At 43.3% G+C, this 27,263-nt stretch overlaps 1 protein-coding gene across 4 annotated transcripts in view; it reads left to right on the forward strand.

The window, feature by feature from the left end:
* The window catches only part of LOC125941628 (uncharacterized), a 141,206-nt gene that overhangs the window by 107,849 nt on the left and 6,094 nt on the right, over positions 1-27,263 (forward strand). The window contains exons 1-3 of one of the 4 annotated variants that reach the window (XM_049659351.1): positions 2,571-2,616; positions 5,487-5,508; positions 16,978-17,086. The exons of 1 other annotated variant lie outside the window; for it this stretch is intronic. In XM_049659351.1, the coding sequence (XP_049515308.1) occupies positions 2,578-2,616; positions 5,487-5,508; positions 16,978-17,086 (170 nt within the window). In that variant the 5' untranslated portion in view covers positions 2,571-2,577. Of the gene's footprint in view, positions 1-2,570; positions 2,617-5,486; positions 5,509-16,977; positions 17,087-27,263 lie in introns of those variants that run through there. 2 more of the 4 variants (XM_049659349.1, XM_049659350.1) reach the window with 2 other exon arrangements.

Below are 27,263 nucleotides of genomic sequence, written 5' to 3' on the forward strand. Positions count from 1 at the left end.
GGCCGTGATACTCAGCTCACTGCCAACTCTCAATGAAACCTGCGATGATCGTTCCGAAGTTGCTATCCAGAGACCTTCTTTCCAGGATGAAACGTGGTAGATCCCATCAGCTGCCAACCAAGGTTGCGACGCCGGTTCCTCGAACCTCGATCGGCGTTACTACTGGGTAGCGTGGCATTGTCGGCAGGCTACAGACATCCGGTAGACCATGGTGACCAGGCAGGGGCGAGACGATTTCTAGTGCGAAACTTGCACTGTTTATTCCATGGTTGGTGAAGGATATAAAAGAAGAGAATAATAACGAAAAATACATAGCCAGGCCGCTTAAATAGGCCCGCTAAAATCGTAGGCGGGATTTTGCTCACGTCAGCGTCACGTGACATGTACTGAGTCCGGTCGGTGATTGGCGGATGCTCCCTCTCTCCTAAGCGACGTTGCCCGTGCTTGCCTCCGCTGGCGGCTACCCGTGGGTCCCGTTTGGTTTCGCGGAAAGGAGTCTCCCCTTGAATCGCACAGTTCGCGGAAGGCGGCCGTCCCTCCTGTCACGCACACACACAAAGGGGCCCGTAATCACTGCGGAGCGCCCGCAAGACCGGCAACGACTCGAGATACCCATAGCAAATTAGGAATCCATCGGACTGTTTCGATTAGGCATGGTGTTCGATCATGCTTTTTGCACGGGGTGTTACACGTCAATCGTAACAACGCTCAGGAGCTGATGTTAGTGTGCCGCAACCGCAGCTCTCTTGCAGCAGAATTCGGAGCAGTAATCGTTTCTTTTTCAAGCGAAGCTTGTATTACCTCACAAGTGTCGGCGGTGTGGCGGTGGTGGTGTCACGGTAAAAAAGCCGGCTGCTCCCAGATTAGAGCAGGTGCGGGGAAAGCTGCGTCGGCGCCGGATCACGTGACGCGCGCGACCAATCAAGGTCGTATCGGGTGTCGCGGGGAGGGAAAGGCAAGAAAAGGGGCGTTTGCGCGCGCTCCGCCGGGATTCCCTCGCTTGAGATCAGATTCAGGCGAACGGATGGGAAGGCCTCTCGTGTTGCGTTCCGCCGAGGAGCAGGCTGCGTTTAAGCAATGGCGCCACGACCTCGGTCGGGAAAGGGCTCGTCGTCGACGTGCCGATTCTAGCGTGAGGGCTTTCGGAGCAGAAGTGAAACGCCTGCGAAGTGCCGTCGACCCTGAGGTCAGGGCAAACGAAGCGGAACACCTGCGACAGCGTCGTCTTGCCGGAAGCTACGCTCACCCCCATTTTCTCGGCAGGGAAAGGGAAGTTTTTTTTTCTTCCGCTAGACTCATGAAGCGTTGTTTTCATCATATTTGAAAGGAAACAATATATTTGACAATATTGAACAGTGAATTCTCTAATCGATTAAGAATTGATTAGCAGAGACTACTTGATTTGTATTCGAAATTTCGGTTTTTCACACGCCCCTAAAAAGAACCAATGCAACTAGGGTCGGTGCTATGCACACTCTGAGGTCATTTAGTATACTTGGTTTATGGGACCAGCCAGTGAAATAGGGCATTCACAAAACGGAAGCTCCTGAAAGGTGCAGGGTAGTTTTTCTCTTTTTTTACAATTGCAGTAACCTTACAGTAGATGCCATAAATTTTCTGGAAACTTGTCTGCTATCCGTTTAACGCACGAAGCTGTGCTTTTTATAACGTTCTCTTTAACCTATCTTGCGAATCATAATTCTTCGTGGTTAATCTGCATCATCATCAGCCTATATTTTATGTCCACTGCAGGACGAAGGCCTCTCCCTGCGATCTCCAATTACCCCTGTCTTGCGCTAGCGTATTCCAACTTGCGCCTGCAAATTTCCTAACTTCATCACCCCATCTGGTTTTCTGTCGACCTCGACTGTGCTTCCCTTCTCTTGGTATCCATTCTGTAACCCTAATGGTCCATCGGTTATTCATCCTACGCATTACATGACCTGCCCCGCTCCATTTCTTCCGCTTAATATGTCAACTAGAATATCGGCTATCCCCGTTTGTTTTCTGATCCACACCGCTCTCTTCCTGTCTCTTATTGTTAGTCCTAAGACTTTTCGTTCCATTGCTCTTTGTGCGGTCCTCCAAGCCACCACCTGTTAATCTGCATAATTGTCGGCTAATATTGGAAATGGGAAAATACAGTTAAACCTCGACATAACAAACTTCAGTATAACGAAATTCTCAATATAACGAAGTATTTACATTTTCATAAGCTCTTGTTCATAGAACACCATGTATTTACAACCTCAGTATAACGAAGTGTGGTTATACGCGATTTCAATATAACAAAATTTCACTACCGCCGTAAAGGAATACCGAGGCAATAAATTGAAGCTTCCGTGGATACAGATGGTGAAATGATTGCCAACGCACATCTCAAATCGCGCGCCGCGTGACAAGAACGACCGCCATAGGGGAGCCGAGTCATGCTCCATATAAAGTCCAAGTGTGCGCTAAAATCCTATCGCAGTCTTCAGAACCATTTAGAGCAATTTGCATATATTACTTGCCACATTTAATGAGAACTTGTTTGGTTTCTTTTATTGCAGTGTGTACGTGTACTGAATACGAAGAATGAAGCTCGCGATCACCTTGGGGCTAATTTCCTTGATAGTAAGAAATATTTTACATTGTATCTGCAGTGTTCAAATTCTTGGAGTTTCTTTTTTTTCTATAAAAAAATATCATAGTGACGTTTCACTCGGAACATCGCGCAAGCTTGTGGGTGCTGTTCCGCAGTTTGTAAGCTATGCCGTTTTGTCTGACACACCCGGATTGTCGCAAGCCGGTTAGTACGTTCTTTGAGAGTCTCCTGGGCACGCCTAGCCCGTGTTGCCAAGTCCGAGCGGCCCCGAAGGTTCCATGGATGGCGTCGTGCCAGGTGCCGCGAGAGGAGATATCCAGAGTGTGGAGAAAAGGGTTTTATATACATATGTACATATTTTAAAACAAGGGCTCCATTGTTATCGAAGCATACTACATGCTAAGTCGTTGCATGTCCGAGCGTTTACATGTCTGAGCGTCTACATGGTCGAGCGTCCCTCACAACACTCAAGCTCCGCTTTTTATGCCGTTAATTTCCCCCTTTCACTCGATGAGGGAATTCACTGCAGTTGTTCTTGGCCAATCACAAACTTTGACCAGTTCGCAATATCCCGCCCATGATGTGGCACCGTTCCGCCGGGCTCCACCTCCAATGTTGTCTGATCGCCCCCGCACACCAGGCAACGGGTGGCCACTTGGGAATCAAACGTCGACGGGGTTCCCACGGGAAAGCTCGACGCTGACGCTTTTCAATTATCAGTGGCCTCTCCGTGATGGTCAGTTTGACAGCAGTAGTGGTTTCACTTGGTTAGGGAAAATATCGTCGAACCTGATCTCCGGGTAATTTGAATGCGTATTGTTAGGAAGCACATCGCGAATTTGCACATTTATTGTTGCAAGTAATTTTTGCACAAACATAATCTGTGGTGTATGATACCTGGGCCAATGAACAGGAAAATCGGAGATGGAGATGAAAATTATTTCAGGACGGCTTAATGTTGATTCATGTAGTCGTAAGAAAGTCTGAATGGTCAGAAGGTGAAATCGGCGTAAAATGGGTATGATTCTCGCTTCCAGATATAATATGGCATTTGCAACGTATTTTGGAAGGCCTAAGCACAGACGTAGCGCTGGTCATTCTAATAAACCTATCGGCCGAAACTTGTATGATGGAACAACTCAGAATAAAACACAGCCAAATTCCAAAACCGGACAAATGTACATTTTATATACCATAAAAAGGGATTTACTTCGCATACCTGTTCTTCGATTGCTCAACTTGCGCAAAATGCCCATTGTACGAGCTGCTTTTGTCGCAAGATATTCAATATGCGGCCACCAGTTAAGATTTCCGTTATAAGTAACTCCAAGGTACTTTAGTGATTCTACTTGAGGGATATCTTTCGGATGATAGTTAAGCGATATGTATACTGGGTCTTTAACGGGAAAAACAAGGATATCACACTTATTAGCATTCAGGTTTAAGTGTAAGCTATCCAGCAATCTTCCAAGTGCGGTCGACTGCAAAATTTCGTCAAGCTAGTATATGTCACTAGCCATACCAAAAAAGGCAATGTCGTCAGCATAAACGTAAGTACTGACACCTGGGTGAACGGGGATTCTGCTCAGTAAAATATTAAATAATACTGGTGTAAGTACCGATCCCTGAGGCACACCTCTTGTTTGCTTGTGTTGACTAGAAGAATAGCCGCTTCGAAAACAAAAAAATTCCCTGTCTTTTAAAAATTCATGCACCCATTCCTGGATATCTCCTGGAAAGTGATGGCCCTGTAACCGATTTCTAAAAACTGTAAAGTTAAATGCTGTCATAGGTTTTACATATGTCTAAGTTAACTAAAGCCGCATATTGTGTTTTTTTTCTGTCTGGCGATGGTAATGCGACTTTCAAGGTCTACATGCGCGTGCCATATTGAATAGTCAGATCTAAATCCAATTTGACAGGGACTCAACAATTGATTTTCCTCAATAAACTCTATCATATGCCCGCGAAGCACTTTTTCAATAAGTTTCACTATGTTTGATGTCACCGCAATAAGTCTGATGCTGTCGATAGTATACCCTGCCCCTTGCTTTTTAAGTAACGGAATAATTTTAGCGATCTTCCACTGATGTGGAATCCATGCGTTACTAATAGAGCAGTTTAGCAACTTCAGATTCACTTGGGGCTTCTTGGAAGAAAATCTTTAACATTGCATTTGTTATTCCGTCCGGGCCAGGCGCTGTTGGCAACCGTAACATGACCCTGTGCTACTTCCGAATAGGATATCTCTTTGTAGTCCGAGAATGCAGGAGTAAAAACAGAAGTTTGAAGGCGCGTTGTGAACCGGCTCTTCAGTCCTTTAGCCAATAGGTCTAAGGCCTCCTGCATTTCCTGTGAGGTATAGACAATTGAGTCTACATTAACGCTCATTGGGAGTATGTTCCTAGAACGAAGGTAATAAAATAAAGCACGTTTGTGTTTGGATTTAGGTAGATAATCTAAATGTTTTTATCGTACCGTCAGCAAAAGCTATGCAGGACTATCAATAAAGTTGCTACCAACCAACTCATCTTTTGCGTGTTTGCCAACGTTTGAAAGTTGCCGAAATAAATTGATAATCCTTCCAATTTTGTGGGCTCTGATTATGCAGAAGTTCTTTCCAAGCACCTTTTCTTCTGCGATAAAGTCGTGTGCACTCACTGTTCTACCAGGGACTAGATGAGGTACGCTTAATAGCGGTCTGAATTACGAATTCAGACTTTTGACGGGACATCTCTAAGGCTGAACAAATATTCAAGTCAATTTCTTCATCATTACTATCACTTAATGAGGCAATGGTGGAGTGCAAGCAGTCTTTAACTTTTTTTGTAATTAAGAAATATTCTGCCTTGTCGTTCAACTGATTGTCATTCAACTGGTTGTTCTTGTTTTTTTACAGCTTCACATTGTGCCAAGTAAAGGTAAGGTAGCTTCCGTCTGCTCAAATTCGAAAACTATTTTTGCAGTTTTCTATTGACTACTTTTATGTTCTTACGCCGTTAATGTGTAACCTGTGTTCCTCTTGAACGGTTCCGTCAGGAGGTTTAATAGTGCCGCGTCTCATAGAAGGTAATGAATTAAGCGAGGACTCGTTTATTTCTGTAATAACGCAGCCTTCACACATAACGCATTTAGCCAAAATCACAATCTATCTCGAATAAGAACTCAGTTAAGACGTAATATTGCATGTGCTGTCTGGTCGTGTACTCAGATTTAGGTTCCCGTTGAAGAACTCCAAATGGTCATACATAATCCGGAGTCCCCCACTATAGCGTGCCTCATAATCAGATTGTGCTTGTGGCGCGAGAAACCCCAGTATTTATTTCTTTTATTTCCTTTTTTCATCAAGCGAAATATACCAAAAAATATGAACTGTTTTGCTTCGACAGCTGGGGAGAGGTATTCTGTAAGAGTGCACCTAGTGGATAAAACAATTTCCTCGGCTGTTGAAGTTCTGTTTGGCTCGGCTGGGGTGCGCGTCAGCAGGAGTCAGGCGTCTCAGCCAATCAGCGCTTCAGCAGCAAGCGAAATGCCCACACATGTGGACTAGGTTTACTGGTCCGCGAGGAGCTCCGTAGTCCACTACGGAGCTCCTCGCCAGCTGCCCACCGATCGCGCTACTTCCTTCTTGTCCCTTGTCCCTGATGACCTTCTCCACTCATGTTCCATAAAAGAGAAGGTCACCAGTGCTTATCACTCGACACAAACTACGTCTCCGAGCGAATGAATGGCACCATAACTGACATGATATTCATTTGCAATTCCACCAAGCACTAATACTGGGACGCTACATTACCCTCTGTTACATTTGCTTATAATTCGACACGCCATGATAGTGCGGCCCGCTCACCGTATTATCTTCCTTTTTGGCAATGAACTGAGACTACCCACGAATATTTTTCTACCCGCCACTCCAGAACAACCATCGAAATAGGCGCAAGATGCGGTCCCAAGGGCAAAAACTGCGCGTCGTATCGCTCACGACCGCCTTACGATGTCGCGGGCGTCACAGAATTTCCACTACGACTGCCGTAATACGTATTCCTATTACTATCCTGAATCTCTAGTGCTCCTCTGGTTGCCACCTTGAAGAGTTGATCTTTCAGCGAAGATTCTGCCATGCTACAACGAGCCCCTACCACGTTGTGGGTCAAGCCACCGACGTAACGTATGAGATTGCGCAGGCCAATCCGTCGGTGATATCTGCACCCGCCCAGGCTGATGTCGTTCATGTTGCTCGGCCAAAGCCGTATAACCCGTTTGCTGATGCTGCCCTTCGACGTGCCCGGACGACGTGAGTGTTTTTGCCCGAGGGGTAATGCCGTCAGACAGTAGAAGAAAACTCCACCATTAGGCCGTCACCAATTAAGCTGAGGTAGCGGTTGCTCCTCGTCATCTTGGCTGCTGATACGTGTGTCCTACTCGCCTTATCTTCTAAATACCTGTAAATATATTTTTGCGCAATATTTTCACCCCTATCCAATGTCTTGCAACTTGAGCCTAATACATGCTCTATTGAAAACCTCGCTAGATGAAATAAAACCGCATTAACTATTTCCTTTGGGAACCCGTACAAAGTACAGTTTTCAACAAAAGACGACACAACGAAAATGAAACATATGCGAGGCTGCCGCACTTTAAGAAGTCACTCTAGGCGGTCACGTTTTCTATAGTTTCACAGTGTCACTAAACATGAGTTGAGTAACGTTTTGAAACTGTAGAAAACGTGACAGAAGTTGTCGTGTAACTTGGTTAGCTCGTAATGCTTCTTTAAAATCGTACCTACTATGTTTTATTTGATACATGGGTAAAAATAACAACCTCTACGCTTGTAATTGCTGAAAACCCATTAACATGAAGTTTCAAAGATAACATCATGGCCCGTCAAGCGGGACAAATAAGTTTTCACACTACGTTCGCTCCCACCCGGAGCGCCGTGCGAATTCGGCCGAGATCATGTGGAAAAATTGTATACTTTTCCGGCGCGCAGTGAATGAGTTAAAGCTGATAAACTCGCTTAGCGGGTACAAACCCATTGTAGACTGTAGCTCTTGCAGAAACGTACATTTATCTCTCATTCCTTTCTTGAACTGTATGCAGTTCCAGTGTGTAATCAAGCAGTGTGAACTACTGTTGCGAAATTGGTCATTGATAATTAACCAAGATAACGCACAGCGCGAGCATCCCAGAGAATACCGGCAAGTTGCGAGGGTATGACTGTCCACTCACCTAACCGGAAAATTCGGGGCTTATCACAATTAATAGAGGCACGAGTGGTTAAACGAAGGGACTGGGTTATCACATTACTTGTTGGATATATTTTTTACGTGTACATATAAGCGCAACATCGTGGGCATAAACCAGCTCTTTAACTGATTCTTTAACGCAAGAATAAAGCCCGTTGCAGTATTCTCGAAAATAACGCAGTGACCATGATGTTCTACCAAAAGAACTTATCGGGCTAGTTGGTGCTGAGACTTATTAAACATATTGTTCTCTTTGTTTTCATTTTTGTTCCCCTCTCGATACACATATATGTTAATGTACGCTTACTGTGCTGTTGTTTTTATTTCATACTGCTGGTTGCCATTATGCTTTTCCTATCATTTCTACGCCAATTACTTTTCGACTAAACTGCCTTGAAATCAAGCAATGTCGTATCGATTTAAGGTCCCCCTGACAATTTTCACTTCAGGACCTCCTCCTGTTACATACACTTAAGTACTATGGCACTTATATTTTTATACCATCGCAATAAAATTCATCTTCAAGCCTATTGAAGCTTCATAGGCTTGAAGACCATATCTCGCGTATCGGCCATATTGCGCGTGACGGCCGCTCATCGTGAAATTCGACCCCTTGGCCCTACCTTCCGTAAAAGTGGCGATTTCTTGCACTATAGCAGTTCGAATGGCAGAATTCTCTGCTAGCTTGTTAAGTGATCGACGGCAACTATAATACACCGGTTGCCGGACTTATAGTCAAAGGAAGTGGCCCATACAGATCGACACCGACATGATCAAAGGGTTGGGATACGCATGAAAGGCATTGGAGTTCATTGGCTGAGAGGTGTGGTGGAGATTGGCGACGATGATATTCACGGCGGCAGCGGAAGAAGTTACAAACGTAAGAGCTCATTCCATGCCAGTAGTAGCAGTGCCGAAGTCGTACGTACGTCTTGAAAAAACCACCATTGCCATACTGGCGGTTTGAATGATAAGCAGATCTCTAAACGTTTCACAAGAAACACAGATTCCTGGACAGTGCATCGTTTCAGAACTAATTACAGCTCACAAATGCTAAAAAACAACTTACCAAGGCTTTTAAATGCTTACAACAAATCTGGAGTTGATGTATGTGCCTTTACTCCATCAGAATTTTCTCGGCTTAATCAGCAGGACTAACATTCATGTTTATACGGTCAGCTATTTGGGGAGTGGGGATTAGTTGAGTGTACAGCTTGTTGTTTACATTTACGTTATATATAATTATATATTTTTTTTTTCTGTGATGCGTGAAACGTTGTGTAACTGACCTACGTGCAACTACTCCCTTTTCACTTAGTGCTTCTCATGCATTCTTGCAGCTTTTCTTCCCTGCCTCCCCCAATCTGTTGGAAATAAATAAAGATTTGTTATTATTATTATTATTATTATTATTATTATTATTATTATTATTATTATTATTATTATTATTATTATTATTATTATTATTATTATCTTGAATCTGTTATGATGACAAGCAACCACGTAAATATTTCTGGGACATAGTTGCATCGATACAGGAGCTGATCACGGATCGCGAAACTCGAAGCTTTTCGCGGAAGCATTCGAGAGGTCCCAACTGTTGATGTATCCGAGAGAACGTCAAAAAGGGGAGCAATTCAGGATACATTGTGTTGTTGATCAGCAATAGTGTCAAAGTCAAGGTACGACAACGTGCGCTGACAGGGGGACTCGCAGCTGAACTCGGACGTCAGCGGTGAGTGGGAAAGAGGCCCAGAAAGGTACACCACGGTTATGCTGTACTCCTGGATTCACAGGACGCAGCGAGCGATGCGGCCAGGTGGGTCTTTTAATTTCGAAAGCCAGCACAGCATGTGGTGGTCCCTCCCTGCGTCAAAACAACGACCAAACAAATAAGGGCGAAACTTGCCAAGCGCCCAGACGATAGAAAAGCGCTCCTTTTCCATGACGGTTTAATTGCCCTCCGTCTCGGTCAGCGTGCGACTCGCATAAGCCACGACGTATTCTGTGTGGCGAAGCGCTGTCCAAGGACAGCACCAAGACCTACACCACTGGCGTCGGTATGTACTTCAGTGGAAGCTTGAGGATAAAAACTGATAAAAATATGGCTCTACGTGTATCTAATAATAATAATAATAATAATAATAATAATAATAATAATAATAATAATAATAATAATAATAATAATAATAATAATAATAATAATAATCAATCATGTTTCAATCATGTTTATTTAACGTGCCCAGGAACAACCCTAAGGTCTGAGTGCTGGCGCACGCATACATTACAAACCAAAAAAAAAAAAAAAAGACACTCAGGGAAAAATCATTAAACAATAAATGAATAAAAATAAAAATTGTGAAAAGAAGAGTGTACCGACAACAAAGCGCAAAGTAAATACAAAAGAACAAGGAGGAGAAGGGCACTTGAACAATACATGATATTATAATACCAGGCAAAGCTCGGAAAAGAACGATGACAAGGAGTTATGAAAGATATCAAGTTCACGAAAGTAAGCGTTATAAAGATTCTGTATTCTGTGGACAGTTGAGTGTTCGTGATGACAGGCAGGAACATGGAAAGGTCTATGTTCTCTGGTTATCTTACGTGGGATGCGGAACATGACACAGCTGAGAAGTTCGGGACACGTGAGGTTACCGTGAAGGAGTTTAAAGAGAAACAGAAGGTCAGCGCGATTACGTCGGTCGCGAAGTGAAGGCAATGACAATCCAACAGTGCTAGTACAGGGTGCAATGTCCAGGTTTGCAAAGCGGTGATTATATAGGCTTAGAAACTTTTTCTGGACACGATCTATAATGTCACTGTTGGATCTAGAAGAGCCGTTCCAGACGACCGACGCATATTCGAGTTGAGGAAGACAGATGGTTGTGTATAATTTGCGGAACGGTGTAGGAGACTTGAATTCCCGCGATAGTCTGCATACAGAACCAAGAGAGCGCATACCCCGCATTGCAACACGTTTAGTGTGAGCCGAAAAGTGTAAGGTTGCATCAAAAAGTACACCAAGATCATTGATCTCGCAGACCTTACACAACGGCGCAGAATCTATCGAATAAGAAAAAGAAATACTTGCTGTTTTGCGTGTGAAAGTCATGACTTTGGTCTTAGCAGCATTCAAGGTAGGGTTATTATCCTTGCACCATTTAGAAAAGGAAAACAGGTCAGACTGCAGGGCGCGACAGTCATCAACAGTGTGAATTTTCTTAAAAATCTTGATGTCATCGGCATATAGAAGGAAAGAAGAGTTCCGAATAACAGAAAGAACGTCATTAATAAAAATTAAAAAAAGGAGTGGTCCTAATACTGACCCTTGAGGGACGCCACTAGTTACCAAGTAAGAAGAAGACGTTTGGCCATTGACGTTAATATAACACGATCTATCAAGAAGATAACTGCGCAAGAGATTCACAACTGACGAGTCAACATCAAGGTTCGTAAGCTTGATCAGAAGCAGCGAGTGGCTGACTACATCAAAAGCCTTGCGGAGATCACAGTAAATGGTGTCAACTTGCCCCCTTTGAAGTACCGGCGTGGAGATCTGTGTCATGAAACTTGCGAGATTTGTGATAGTGGAGCGGCCGGTCAGAAATCCATGCTGATTCGGAATGAGCGAGTTCTTCACAGTAAAAGACAATATGTTGTGAAGAGCAAGCTCAAAAATCTTGGATGTAGCACAGAGAAGAGAAATTGGGCGATAATTCGACACATCTGATTTACATCCAGACTTAAATACAGGAAAAACACGAGCAGTTTTCCACATGTGAGGGAAAGTGGAAGTAGTCAAAGAGTTATTAAATATAGATGTCAATACTGGAGCAAATATACTGCCGTAAGCTTTTAGAATTGCGGAGGGGATGCCGTCAGGGCCGCAGGATAGGGAAGGCTTCAAGCGCCTAAGGCATTCGTGGACAAGCTCTTCATCAAACAACACCGCACTAGATGTAGGAACCGTCGTGTGCTGCTGACTGACACCAGCGTTGAAACCTGCATCTTTATATAAGGAAGAGAAATGGGCTGCAAAACAATCCGCGACTGCTTGGACTTCTGCCCCTCTAGAGTCAAGTAAGCGAAAACCCTCTCCATGTTTATTGGAGCGCTTACGGATATACTTCCAAAATTCTGCCGGCCGGTCGGAGGCGCTTTTTTCCAAGAATGCCATATATGAGTCTAGATCCCGCTTATAGAGACGTTTACAGAGAGCCCGAAAAAAGCGGAATTCATCTCTGCACTCATTAGGCAACGGAAATCTAGATTTTCGGTGTGCGCGATCTTTCTGCTTTAATAATAATAATAATAATAATAATAATAATAATAATAATAATAATAATAATAATAATAATAATAATAATAATAATAGCCTTTATTGCGAGTTCTTTGGTACATGAATTTTTTGTGAGGTCTGCCGAAGCCTTCCAAGGGCTTGTGTGGCAGAGACCTGACAGTCGCGGCAAAATCACTTTAACAGGTTCTCGAACATGACTAATGCTCCAAAATATAAACTAAAGCTCTTCCCCATTTTTAATAACATTTACAAACAAAATACCAAGAAAGCGCTAAACAGAGTGAAAAAAGGTGCTATATTGCATTGTCAAACAAAACACATCACACTATAACATGAATAGACACTCTATTTGCACATGTTCTAAAGAAAAACAGCGAGATAACATTGGTTTAAAGTCTAAACCAATCATAATACTCACACAGACACAAATAAAGGTTAGCTTCATACGAGTATATTTTTTTTTTATGTCCCCTTTTTTAAGGCGTTCTTTAAGCCGGATAAACTTCGTTGCTCCAGTACTGAAGTGGGGAGTTCATTAAACAAATTCGGAATATAATACTTTCGTTGCCCTTTACCATAATTAGTTCTTGTCCGAGGAACAACATATCTGGAGGGATTGCGTAGATTCATGTGTTTTTTAGCAGGTACGCGAAAATTATCATTCCAGAAATATCGCGGCACAACAACAGAAAGGAACACTGAATCAAAGTTCGGCATTTCCAGGGACCTGAACAAGTTAGCCGTATCAATGTTTGTGTTGTAGGCTACACTTTTTAGAATATTTTGTAATAGCCTGTTTACCTTGGATTTCCAAAAGCTACTGCAATTAAAGAAACAACAGATACCATATCTTATATGTGAATAGGCTAGCGCATGAACGATCATTTTCTTTATTTTAATAGGAGCATAGCTTCGGACGCGGTAAAGTAAGCACGCAGCTCGTCGAAGTTTTGCACAAATGGAAGCCATATGAACGTTCCATGATAAAGCATTATCAAAGTGAACTCCTAAATATTTAATACTATCAACATATTCAATCGGCGTACAGTCACAATTCAAACAATCGGAGCCATGCAAAATGACAGGCAACGTGGCATCAATAACTTTTAAGGGATTTCTAAAACAGACTAATTGCGTTTTTCGCGAGTTAACTCTTATTTGATTACTTTTACACCAGTCTATGACATTAATTGCGTCGATTTGAAGCAGATCAACAGCCTTTTCATATTCCATGTGTCTTGAGACGAGCAAAGTGTCGTCCGCGTATTGAAAAATAGTGCTTGTCCCAATTACCTGTCCCAAGTCACACACGTATAAGTTAAATAAAAGTGGTGACAGCACTGAACCCTGTGGCACTCCTGCTGTGAGGTACCGCAGTGTGCTGTGTACATCATGCAAACAAACAATTTGAGAGCGATTCAGAAGATAACTATTAAAAAAATCTAAAAAATGTCCCCGAAAGCCATAGTTGTAAAGTTTACTGCATAGAATACGGTGGTTAACTGAGTCAAATGCTTTTGATATATCCAAGAAGAGTCCACAAGCCACCTGGTTTTGTTCAAATGTTTCGTGTAAAATATCTGACAAAGTTTCAAAAAGATTCTGCGTACCGCTGCCTTGTACAAAGCCGTACTGCGAGGGCGATAAAATGCTGTGCTTACGAACAAAGCTGTCCATAGCCTCAAGAACATGCCTTTCAAGCAGTTGTGCTAAGAAAGGAAGTACGGATATGGGGCGGTAGTTTTCTGGTTTTGACGCATCTCCGCCCTTAAATATTGGAATAACACGTGCTCTCTTCATTTCATCGGGTACAACACACGTGTCTAGAATACTGTTCAAAATAAAAAGAATCGGCCTAGCTAGCACCGTGATATTACGTATTATATCTTCAGCTGATATTCCATCTAAGCCTTGAGCACGGCTCCTTCGTGACCGACAAAGCAATCGACGCAAGTCATCTTCAGCCATCGAAGGCAGAAGTGCTGAATCCGATATTGAACTGCTAGCTGCGATAAGGTTCGGCAGATTAAGGGGCGTTCCCGTATCGGTTACCAATGAAGAAAATGAGACATTGAAATTATTAGCCACCGCTTGCGATGGAGGACCGAAACCTTTTAGTATCGGGTCTAAGTGGGAGCTGGACTTGATTCCCCTAAGCTCATTCACTAGAGACCACATCTTTGCTGGTTTATTTCGTGAAAAGGAAAATTGACTGCTAAAGTAGCTAAATAATAATAATAATAATGTTTATTTTTCATCATCACACTGATGAAGGAAGCTGTAGGTAAAAGCTGCTCTTCGTAGAGGCAGCTTGACAAAGGCCCACAGGTATACCTTTGTACAGAACAGTCAGCAGCGGCAATTACAATAAAATGCAACATACAGCAATTTCAATTAAATGCAACACACCGCAAATCTGCTTGTGATATGGGGCTTATTGGCGTTTAAACCCAGTCACGCTAGGTCCAGCGCAAAGAGCACCCGAGCAGTTCCAGCCAAACGCCAGCGCGAGACAAAACCAGCGACACGGATCCTTTTGTCTTTCTCTTCCTCACTTCAGGAGCCATGCGACCACAGCGACGTTTGTGCTAACTTCGTTATTACAATGGCCCCACGAGAGAAGACTAGCCATCCTGGCGACTCACGGTGACGACACGATAGAGGGATCGTAATACGGTTTAAGCCGGCTGACGTGCACGGTCTCGCGACCACGACGCCGCAGATCGTCAGACAGCGTGAGAGGTTCGACCACATAGTTTACAGCAGATGTACAGGCGACGATCCGGTAGGGTCCGTGGTATTGAGCCAGCAGCTTAGACGAAAGACCGGGAACGTGAGGCGGAATCCACAACCAAACGAGGGAGCCGACACGGAAAGTGGTAGGGCTCAGGTCGGTGTCATGTCGATTCCGCTGGTGGGCAAGGTACGAGCAAGTTGGCGGCATTCTTCAGCGTACCTGGCTACTTCTGATATGGGTCGATATTCAGAGGTGTCAGGTTGGTATGGCAATACTGTATCGAGCGTGCACGAGGGTTCTCGTCCGTACAATAAAAAGAATGGTGAAAAACTTGTGGTCGCTTGAGTCGCGGTATTGCTATCTTCATCATTAGACTTGAAACAAAAAATACAGAGAAATATCTTAGTCTCATAATCGCACAAAGCACAAGAACAAGATAACGGTGAACAAAGGGCCAATGTAATTTAAAAATCTAGCATATGCAGCTTGCGCAATTCAGTCGGAGTACCTTGAAGAAAATCTATACCAGCTTTCACAAATTTATTTAGTAATGTAGGTATTATGTAGGATAGCTTATCTTCAGAATAATTTGTCTTCGGGGTTATCACTTTCCACGGTCTTTATTTCGTGTATGAAACGTTGTAATGTTTTGCTGTAGATGACAAAGGTTGTATAGAAAATGTCGATATTTTTTTTTTTTTTACTTCGCGGTTGATCGCTACAGCTAATTTAAATGTGTAGAGGTTATGGACGGGTAAAATTCCAGCCTGATGAAGCAATTCACGTATCGTGTTTACTTTCGTCCATGTATTTTTCAAGCTTTTATACGCTATATATAGCTATCGAGCAATGAGTTGTTCTACAGGGAAGTTTCAGGATACAAAGTCCCAGAAAACATAAACACACTTTTACGCGAAGTTGTAGTACCAATTGATATTCATGATATATGCAGTGTTTACGTCACTATTCTATTGGGTCTATTTATCAAGGAAACGTATATAATAGATGCTTGCACCTGAATACACATGGCAGATTGAAGAAAACATACACCTAATGCAGACTGAAGAAAACAAATAAATTTTATTTGTCCTACCTTTCTTAAACTCGCTAATTCCAAGTAAACAGTTTTTTTCCTTTTTTACTGTTTTGTTTTTCGCATTGTCCTCGTTCACTTTCTGTTTTTTGTCAGTTTATTAGTCTGTTAGCCGTACCTGTAGAATAATGAATCAACTAGTCCAGCTTCAAGATTTTATAGCGGAAACGTTCTACGTCAACTAGAGGAGTTACAAGTATAGGAGAGATGTCGGAAACCCCACCGTTAAGAACAGAAGTGGGCCAGTCACGTCTGATTTGAAGGTGCGCACACGCCGGAACTAGATATGCTGTGTTGTGTGGCGCGGTCGCCTCTCCCCGCTTCGACGCAGTTCGCCCGTGTTGCACTAGTGGCGGATGGTGCTGCTTACAACAATCTGCAAAACAAACACTCGCAAAGCTACGTCTTGTCCTAAGAACGAGACCAACACAGAGGTCGCCAAACTTCACCGCTGTGGGCGACACATCCGGGCAGCGGGCGCTGCCTTTGGCTATGATTTGCGAGTGTTCTTCTGCTGTGTACAAAATAATCGATAGACGTCGTCACAAGGTCGAAGCGGCATGAAGACGCTGCGTTGTCTAAGATACGTCAGCTACGCGCAGCACGCTCGGAATCACTGAGAGCGATGAACGTAAATCATGTTGGACAATGAGACGGTTGAAGAACGCGCGCTTACTTGCTAAGTATACAGCACAGTGAATGAAACATTTTGTAACCCCTACAAGATACATACGTGTGTGTACCAGGCCACACCCGTGTCGCACTTCTATAGCTGGCATGCGCTACACTCACTGGTCGCTTAATATGGTGCTCGGAAATGAGCCATAATGACTGGATGCAACATGGAAAATAACAAAGGCAAATAGCAGTAGATAATATAAATGCGCCACATATAGCGACATCTGGAGGATATGCTTTCACATATATCTCGCTCCAGTGTAGCATAAGAAGCTCCCAATTTTTTACGTAATATTTATTCTTCTTTTTAATCGATAACTAATTCTCTCCCAGGCAAATCTCAGATGGTGAATTTGACGGAAGAAGCAGTGAAATACATCAGCAGGAAAAACGAGGACATTAAGTGGGTGACCTTTAAGGACAAATTGTCATCCGAAAAAGAGTAGGTATTTTTCAGGGATCTGCAGAGTCTACTCTACTTCAAATTATACATGTATATAGCATAGTCGTGTTACTCATGCTCCTGACATTACCCCTATCTATGTAATCCCCCCCCCCTCACACAATGCTCCGATGCTGGAGCCTGTGAGGCAACGTAAATAAATAAATAAATAAATAAATAAATAAATAAATAAATAAATAAATAAATAAATAAATATAGAGTATGTTGTTGACGGTGGAATAGCATCCGGCGTGGTGGCATAGTGGCTATGGCGTTTCGCTGTTAAACACAAGGTCGTGGTATCTAATCCCGGCCGCGGCGGCCGCATTTTAATCTAGGCAAATGCAAAAACACCCGCGTACCGTTAATAGTATGCGCGGTCGAGAACCCCAGGTGGTCAAAAATAATCCAAAGTTTCCCACTACGCCGTGTCTCATGATCAGTTTGAGGTTTTGGAACGTAATACCCCAGAATCTAATCTAACAATTTTCTCTTTAGTAACAATCCGATCTGTTTCACATCCGACGAGAAATGTCTCTACAAGTTTCACGTGAAGCCATAGGTGACATGAAGTGAAGTTCCTTCCAGTGCGCCGCCTGCATTTTCCCATGTATTGTTGCAATACCAGAGTTAAAACGCGCACCGCCTGCCTCTCAGCCAATAGTTTTCTTTCACTTCGTTATCTATTTTACTCAAACATTGCATGCGTTGCGTGCATATTATCAGGAATAGGCTGAAAAGCACTTAAATCCTGAAAGTCATAAGGACCAGGATTCTTCACATCTGGTAAAACGAGCACCTGAATTTCTATCAGCACTCAAGCCAGAATGCAAGCCAATGCAGCTGTTATTGCATTCTATATGTCATGCTACAAATCAAATCAAACATTTATTCATTTTTTCATAGTACGATTGCAACAAGGAGGATATGCAGAAGAGGGTCTCAAGGTCATAAGACCATACCGGGACCGACCCGCTGTACATGATTATTGGATACAAATTACGAAATTACCAGAGAAATACAGAATTAATCAAACCAACAGACGAAACGGGTATATAAGTTACAAAAATATTGCATTCATGAAATGCATTAATAACCAAAGTTTATATATACATAAATCTGTATTGTGATGGGATAAATATTTGATAGAGAACTACAAATTCACACTAACACTGAAAATATGCAAGAAAAGTTAACATGAACAGTAACAGGGCATCATTATCATGTAAAATAAATACAAAGCTAAATCAGCAAGAAAAAAGAAAAACACAACAAAAGAACAGACTACATACAATAAAGACTTTGTAACGGAATTATTTATTTAGGAGATAGGTTTCAAGTGTTCCTTAATGCAGTAAGAGATGATGATGTTTTGATGGGGTAGGGATGAAAATTCCACATTTTAATAGAGCAGAATGATGCTGCCATTTTACCGCGATTAGCAAGAGATTTAGGCAGCAAGAAATAATTTTTCTGAGCGAAACGAATAGGGTTGATATTCTTCAAGGGATCCAAGGAAATAAAATTATGTGTGAGATCTTTGTTAATCAACCTGAAAAGCATAGTAATTAAGTTGAGTGTGAATAAATCAGTAGTTGTCAGCTATTCATTCTCCATGCGTATTATACTAATATTATCTGGACTAAAGTTACAAATAATGCGCAGAGCTTGGTTTTGTGTGCGCCGAAATTAAGATGATAAGTGCCACTGATGCCGAATAATTATGACTATGAATGAATTCATAATATAGTGAAAGGAGACCAGGAGTGACAGACAAGATCTAGATTTTATGGGTCTTCTTATACCGAAAGAAGTTCTTAAATAGTGAAATATGTATGTGACATTTTAGATTTCGATCCAGGTAGATACCTAGAAATGAAACACAGTCGCTAGTCGAAATAAAGTGCGAATCAAGGGAAACCTGAGGTGGAAATGGTAGTCTTTGAGGGGAGTGAAAAACCACGAATTTAGTTTTGTTTGGATTTAAAATCAAGTGATAACTGTGACACCAAGTAGCAATGTTAGCTAATGTACTGTCTAATTTATAAGTAAACAATATTAAAGGTGTATGTGGGCCTGAGATAGTTGTGCCATCAGCATATAACATGCATTGTGAGGGTGAAGCGTGGTGCGGAAGGTCATTTATGTAGAGAATGAATAATAATGGTCCCAAGATGGCGCCCTGCGGCACCCTCTGATTAATTGTTTTGGTGTCTGAATACTTGCCCGATAAATAAACTGTTAGTTTTCTGTTACACGAGTAGTTTCCTAAAGAGATTAACGCTGAACCTGTAATTCAGTAGGCTTCTAATTTTTTTTAGTAACATATCGTGATTGTGTCGAAAGCTTTCGAGAAATCTAAAAATACAGAACCAACGATAAGTCATTTGTCAATAGAATTTGTAATGTAGTCTCTTAATGAGATTACCGCCAAGTCGGTTGAACTACCTGAACGAAAACCAATTTGGGAGTTATTAAAGAGATAAGTTTCTCAAATAAATATTCAAGCGACCAACAAATAGCTTCTGAATTATTTTTCTAACACAGGAGCGAATAGCAATAGGTCGGTAATTAGAAATAATAGACCTGTCAGCTTTCTTAAAAATGGGTATGACTTTTGTGTTCTTAACTGTGCGTGGAAAAATTCCAGTTTTAAAGATGCTGTTATTATGTTGACCAACATTAGAGATTAAATGACCTACCACTTTTAAGTGGCGTGCATGAATGCCATCTAATCGGGGCGAGGTATCCTTAAGGTTCATAATCGCGGTGAAAACTTCTTATGGAATTACAGGGAAAAGAAAAAAACAAGAAATTAACTCGATCTATGCTACATTCAACACCCGCATGATGCTGGTTGTAAATTTCGAAAAAGAAGTCACTAAAAGCATTAGCAATTTGAAGTTCGTTTTCATGTGAGGTATCATTATAATTACTTTTAGAGAATGAAGTATGACACGTTGTTTGGTTTACGAATGCGTTGAGCAACTCTCATTTTTATAATTGTTCTGGCACCTTACAAATTTCTTTTCATAATAACTTCTCTTAGCTTTCTGCAGTAAATAATTTAAAATTCTGCGGTATTCTTGGTACCTTAATGCCAAAGTTAGGTTGAATGGATGTTTCGTTGTTGTTTTTTTGTATAAGTTATCTTTTTTACTCTTACTTTCAAGAATCCCCTTGGTTAACCATGGACATCGAGGTGAATTGCACCGCCGTTGACATTTGCTATTAATAGTGTTTCGAGACACGGCTTCCTGAAACAAGTCGCAAAACCTTAGAAGTGCGCTCGCAAGTTCCTGCACTTTATCAATTTCGGACCAGTGAATATTATTAACATCTTCTATAAATTTATTCTTATTGAATACTTTAGCTAAGTACCGAGAACTGTCCGAGCTATTCAACGAGTTAAAGAAGACCAATAATAGGATAATTATCGCTAATATCAGTTTTAATGACACATGAGTTAGGTGTAGGTGTTATGTTATTAATGCATGATCTAGAAGCATTTCTCTTCTATGATTAGTACATCTTGTTCATGATGTTATGAATTGCTCGTACCCAAATCGACTAAAGCAGTCAGTGTACGCTACACACAGCTCACTGTCGATATCTAAGAAATGTATATCAATATCACCCACTTTGAGAACGTGCTTAATTTTTGAATCTAAAATGTTGAGAATATTATCGAGATGATTCATAAATTCAGATGAGCATGATGATGGCGAGCGGTATACGCACCTCAAAACAAATTTGTTTGAGTCAGTGGACAAAAACGACTGATCTAGTTCAATTCATACCCATTCACACAGCGCAATATGTATAGAAATGCCACGCCTTCTAGTGTAAGTGATATTATTCGAAATAAATATAGCTGATCCTCCGTGATAATCATTTGAACGGGAGCAGTATTCTGAGGAAGAAGATGCAAACATGTTAGTGTCATCATGACAAAGCCACGTTTCCGCGATGCATATGGAAGAAAATGGGATAGAAATGATAGAAATGGAAGTGAGACAGCTACTAATATTATCATGATTACGCCGAAGCCTAATTGCGTTGAAGTGGACAAGACGGTGATTATTGTTTGATATTACAGATTGAACTTTGGTAGGTGACAGTGGAGCCATGTTTCCTTTATATGCTGTATGTCACCAGCACTGCGAAAAACAAATCTACGACAAAAATGCGCAGATCTTGTTCAGTCCGAATGCGAAACACCCAGCTTTCGTTTGTCTTTCGTGCAAAAGATAACTGCGAAGGTTTCGGCTTTACCCCAAATTCCATGCCGAAAATGTTATACGCCATTTTAGCAAATATAGCCCGGGCGTGGCGTAGCAGAGCATTTTAATAATTCTGAATTATAGATCTGGACAGGTCGCCACTGGATACTCAAGCTGACAGACTTTATCACGTCAAACCTCTATATTGAAGCTAGCTTAGCAGAGCACTTTGAGAAATTATCAGGCATTTTCTGGGATATCATTGTCCTCACTGAGGTTAGAACTGAGGAAGCATATGCGACGCCTGTTTCGAAATTTCATGCATTGCATTTAAAAAAATTTCATTTCACAAGCCTTCAGGTATACCAATGTCGTTTCCCTCAACATACTCCCCAAAAGACGCAATACACTGGCTCCACCTCTTCCAATCGTGGAAGCATTCTTGAAAGTCCTGTTGCGGTGATGTCGTTTCCTATGCATTGCAATCGCATCTACGAGTCACCCCCGGAACACCAGTTTGCATTTGTATAGCAAAAAAAAAAAAGTCGCAGAGGCCGGCAATTATGGAAGGTGTTCCACCACCGTGATTGAATTGCGTGCCAAAACCTCACACACTGTAACTACTGAGAGCCCAGTGGCATTATTGGGGTTCATAATGCAGTGCCCCTTCTTAGAGAAATTTGGTCGATCGCGGCGCATAGACGCTTTAGGTCGCTCAGACGCTTTAGGGCCTCCATTTAGAAACGTGCTCCGGCAGTTTGAATCTCCGGTATACAACTTAGGGGTGCACAATTCTGTGGCGGCCAAGAAAACATAATCAACATCACTTCTATGCTTACTTTGGTCTTCCGCGACCTGCTTCTGGCCTTGGCTCATCTTCCTTATCCCATTCGTTACTCGCGACTTCAGCTTGGTATCGTATTCGTAAATCCGAGTTTCGTTTCCGGGGACTTCCTTTTGCAAGGATTCATTGCTATCGTTTGAAATTGTGCACTAAATTCGACTTTCTTTTCGTAGCAAAGTTTGCTAGTCTGCAGTTCCGCCACCATCTTGGCGAGAAACTTTTACAGCGAAGCTGTTTATGGCTAGGCTTCTGTGCATATTTCAGGTGCGTGGGAAAAAATGTGGGCCGACCCTGGTGATAGTGCAGAAAGGGTCCAATCGCAGTAGCACATACCACTGTGGACTCCGGGTGGTGGGCTCCGGGACCTGCATGTAACGCGCCCTTGAACCACCCTTATCACACCTGGGACCCAAAAAGGTCTGAGGAACAAGGGTGCCACCAGAGGGTTTTATTCTCATGTTGATAAAAAGCAGGAAGGGTAAGTAACATTAAGAAAATGCATGAAGGCACTGAATATTCAGTGAGAATACATAGATGGAATGGGTACAAAGTCCACAGGCACGGGTACAAGACGGGTCGAGCAGGGCCCAACACTGCCTTTACAGCCTTTACAGAGGCGTCGAATATATCATTAAAGCCAGACTCCCGCATCTGGAGCACCGCAGACTCAACGTCGTCGACATACATCAAGGCGGCGGCCAGGTCCAGTGAGCTAGACTGAAGCAATCTCGAAAGCGGAAGCGTTAACGAGAGTACTTTGGTGGCGATGTGTACACTGACAATGAAAGTAGAAGTCAAAACACAGGTGAGCAATCGGTGTGCTTTTGCGGATGCGTCACCGGGAGCTCCATCCTGAAGAGTTTCAAGGGCTGAAACAATTGGATTGAGAAGCTCCACGAACGTTTGCACAGCCTCGTGACGCTCTACCCAACGTGTTTCGCATAATGAATGAAGCCGTTGCCTATGTACTCCTGAACATAGCTCACTGATTTTTTCCTTTAGCAGAGCTGACTTTGTGGCAGATTTCCTAAAAAATGTGCACACCTCCTGTAATACACCAAATGTGTTACGGATTTCAGGGACGCTACAGGAATGACATATTGCGAGGTTCAACGAGTGGCTGGCACAGTGAACGTATAATGCCATAGGGCGCTCCCTCTGAATTACAGCTTGAACGCCATTGAAGCGGCCCGCCATATTTGCTGCTCCATCGTAGCCTTGTCCACACATATATAATACGTCAACTCCTTTGCTCGCGAGGGCTGTCAGGATTGTTGATGCGAGGCTTTGCCCAGATAGGTTGGTGACTTGAATGAAGGCGAAAAATTCCTCTCGCAACTGTCCGTCAAATATGTAGCGGAGGCAAATCGACATCTGTTCGGCACCTGCAAGAAAAGTAGTCGTGGAGTTGTTATTTTGACGATCACTGTCTTCTGCGTCAAGTGAGGAAGCACCTTGACAAAGAAAAAAGTTCGACAACCAACCACGCTCTCTTGCAATACGATGTCGTCGGATCTATTCGTATTGGCTTTCTTCGGACGGTGTGTTGAACGCAAGAACACTTGTGTAGTTTAATGGGAGCATTAAATTACTGCCCATTGATCAACGGATTTTACAATGGCGCTGCCTGTCATTTTAAATACAAAGCATTTTTTGGCATGCCAAAGGTTTAGTCCTGACAGAAAATGATTAGCACAAGTGGCGAACACCGCAGCTGGAAAATCGCGACACTGCGAGTCTGATTCCCCATACCCAGTATGACAAGAAGAGAGTAGCAAACGCGATATACCTGTTAAAGCGGGAGTGGCCGGCAAAAAGTAGTCCATCCTAGTGCCAAAATTTCCAACAATATTCGTGATTTTGTTGCTCTGCTCATCGGTGACTTGTGGCGTTGTTTTTCTGCGGCGACTGTACATTGAGCGTATCTATCTGTCTAGCTATCAAACCCCCTACGTCTTTGTGCTCGCCCGCGCAAGCGCACAAAACTACTCCACTACACAAAGGTGTTCATCGTAGTATCTGCGTTTTTTTTTTTATTTTAGGTTGCTTTTTTTGTAAACATTCAAAGGATTAATCCACAAAACAATAATTGATCCACTGTTACATGCAGTCGCGCGAGATGTTTTCCGTAAGTGCGTGCGGTGTATCAGGAATGTAATTGTGACTCGTATAAGCTTTTCTTTGTTAAATCTACGTCACACATTCGGTATGCCGGTTTCTGTGATACACTATCCTCAATTGCGATTCTAACCCCCGTAATTGTGCACAAACCACACTTACGTCGCCTCACATAGCGGCGCTGGCAATTGTAAACGACATTTAATAATGAAACATGCCTCAAATGCAAGTTTTGTCTATCCAGAAGTTTAGGGGCTATGCGTTTGTTCATTGTGGATGCACTCAAAATCTCGATGGAAATGTAAGCCAAAACGTAAGCCTTATGTAGCTTAAAAATACATATACAACGCATTATCCAGTGCAACTATTTTTACCAACATCGTGAATGCAATCATCACCTGAAATATCCGTGGTTTCGTCCGCAAGCAGTGCAAAGCACTTTGCATAGTTGACCTTCCTTACGATTTCGTTCTGGACGAAATTTCCTGCTGCTGCCAATATTTCATTCTGAATCTGTGGACTCAGATAGGTCGCGTTGCTGGCAGCTGATTCCAAGTGCTTTCTTAGCGCGGTGTCGCCACTGCGCACCTTGAACCGCAACAAAGCACGGAAATTGCCGTCATTTTCAGCGGGCTCCTCAAGACAAAGAGGCCCGGCGTCTCGATGTCCCCTCAAAGGTATACCTTGTCGCCCACAGAAGATAACAGTGTCTATTACGGAGATCAGCTTTTTTCTCTTTAATTCCCTTTGTGCTTGGGCTGAGGACTCCATCTTTTCAGCAACTGACTCGCCTTTGAGTGCTTCTAGAAAATTCGTCGCGTATAGAGCGGCCGCCTTGTGGTAGTCACACTCGTTGTGGCTTCTGAAATTTTCGAGCGCGTTCTTCCAACGTGTGAACGGAGAGAGGACCAACGCACCAAGAACTTGGTGAGTACCCTTGCCTGAACTTTCTTTTCCAAAAAGCACACATGTCTTGCAGAGGGCTCCCACCTGATATTTGGAATACACCAGCCAGGAAAACATTTCTTGCCACCAGTGTGGTTGGAACTTCAGTTTGCGCTTACTAACTCAGGGAAAGCTGTAGTTAGCGCCTGGTTTCCATGGCGTCATTAGCAAACGTCGTCTAGTCTCGTCGTCCTGCAAGTCATGGCGTCTTGGCCCGTTATCAACGTAAAGACCAATGTCGTTGTCATGTATCGTGGTTTCCTAGCACGCATCATGCTCCGATAGGCTCTCAGAAGTTCTTTCGGCACACGAGTCGTATTCAGGCTGTGCAGAACTACAGCTGGGAACTGTTTCTTCGGCGGCTGTAGCATCTTCGCCAGTTGTCGAGTGTGCGCTGGGAAGAGCGTCACCTTTCGTGAAATAATCATCAAGCGTTACCTTACGGCGTTTCGGCGCAGCCATCGAGTCTTATTAAAGTGGGCTGATGAACACACAAAACGAACTACCCAGCAGTACGTGCAGGCAGCGTATTTCAAGGGGGCGACTTCGCATTGGGAGGAAGCGGCGCACTCAGCAGAGTTCGGGCGGTAACACTGGATGCGAGAAAAGAGAACTTTACCGACTATACATGGCCGCTGGTAAAGTTTCGCCTTAAACAATAGCGCTCGTTTCTCCCCTGGCGGAAAGATTCGCGGGTATACATTTCCGCCGCTTCCCTTCAGGTGCCGGTGAGGTCGCGCTCGCGCAGTATCTTAGTCAGTGCGCGAAACGACTCTTGTTTGCGATTGCGCCCCTGCGGAAGGCTGGTAGTTGCTATTGTGTTATTGAATCCCAAACCAGCAATGTACACACGAAGGGTTTGATGCCAGCAGTGACATTCCACCGACTCGCAACAGAATGCACGAAACAGACAGCCGACAAGCATGGATTACTGCAGTGCGCAGTACAGCGTAAGTAAACTCTTGTTGCATACACTGACAGTTCTCGTCGGAGATCACGCGTCCTGAGAAATTGATTATGTGCACTATGCACTGAACAAGACCGGAGTTCATTCCTGCATCACTAGTGTACCGATCGGTCGAGCTTCTGTGAGGTACGAGGCCGCTTCCTGTTCGCGCCGGCGTAAGTGAAGCAGAAATGAGTTGCACGTACTATACCTACAACTGCGTACACATGCCATATCTATGCTCTGCGGTGAAATATTCAGTACAATTCTGAATCTGTTGACGTGAAGGCAAATGACGGTTGCCCACTCTCACACAGCGGAGGACACAGCGGCCTATGCACTATAGCAACAGGAAATGCAACACTCGTTTGAGGGGGCAGAGCGACGAAAGCTTCGAAAAAAAAAAGCATTACGCGTTTTTGCGCGTATTTAAGTTTTCTAGCGCAAAGACGCAGCGAACAAGCTATTGCTATGTGACTAGGTACAGCCTGGTCACACGTGTTTTTTCACGTGTATAGCCGTCATTGACTTGTGAAACGCACTTCGCCCCGACGAGGACGACGCCATCTACGCTTAACGGAGATTAACGATTGACGATGTCTTCTCCGATAGGGCGGGTCGTCTCAATGATGCGTTTTCGAAGACTGGTCCATTCAGTGGAGCGATGAGAGGCCGTTTATCCAAACGCCCACTGTACCTGTCGTACTTACAGTATTTTACTGCGCTTACTTTACTTTTATTGCGATTATATGGACACTTCAAGCGGATTTATGCCGTCGTCGTCGCCGTGAGGTTCCGTATAAAGTTCAAGGGCGATAAAATCGTCGCCGCGCGCCGTATGTGCGAACGCAATCTCCCACGCGAAAGGAGGAAAACGGGAAGGCAGCGAGGGAGGAAGGGGGGGGGGGGGGGGGGGGGCTTCTACTTTGCCTTGTACTTTGCGCCGGGACAGGCTGCCAGTGTTGTCGCGCGCACCGTATCTTGCAAACGATCTCCACACGGCTCTGACCTTTGTATGCGCCGTGCATTCGCCGCTCAGTTTCCGTTGAAGCGATAGACCGCACGAACCTTCGCTCGCTGCGGCGGCTGCGCTTGCTGCCA

This window comes from Dermacentor silvarum, chromosome 11, assembly GCF_013339745.2.
Source record: "Dermacentor silvarum isolate Dsil-2018 chromosome 11, BIME_Dsil_1.4, whole genome shotgun sequence".
In the NCBI taxonomy this organism is placed as follows: Eukaryota; Metazoa; Arthropoda; class Arachnida; order Ixodida; family Ixodidae; genus Dermacentor; species Dermacentor silvarum.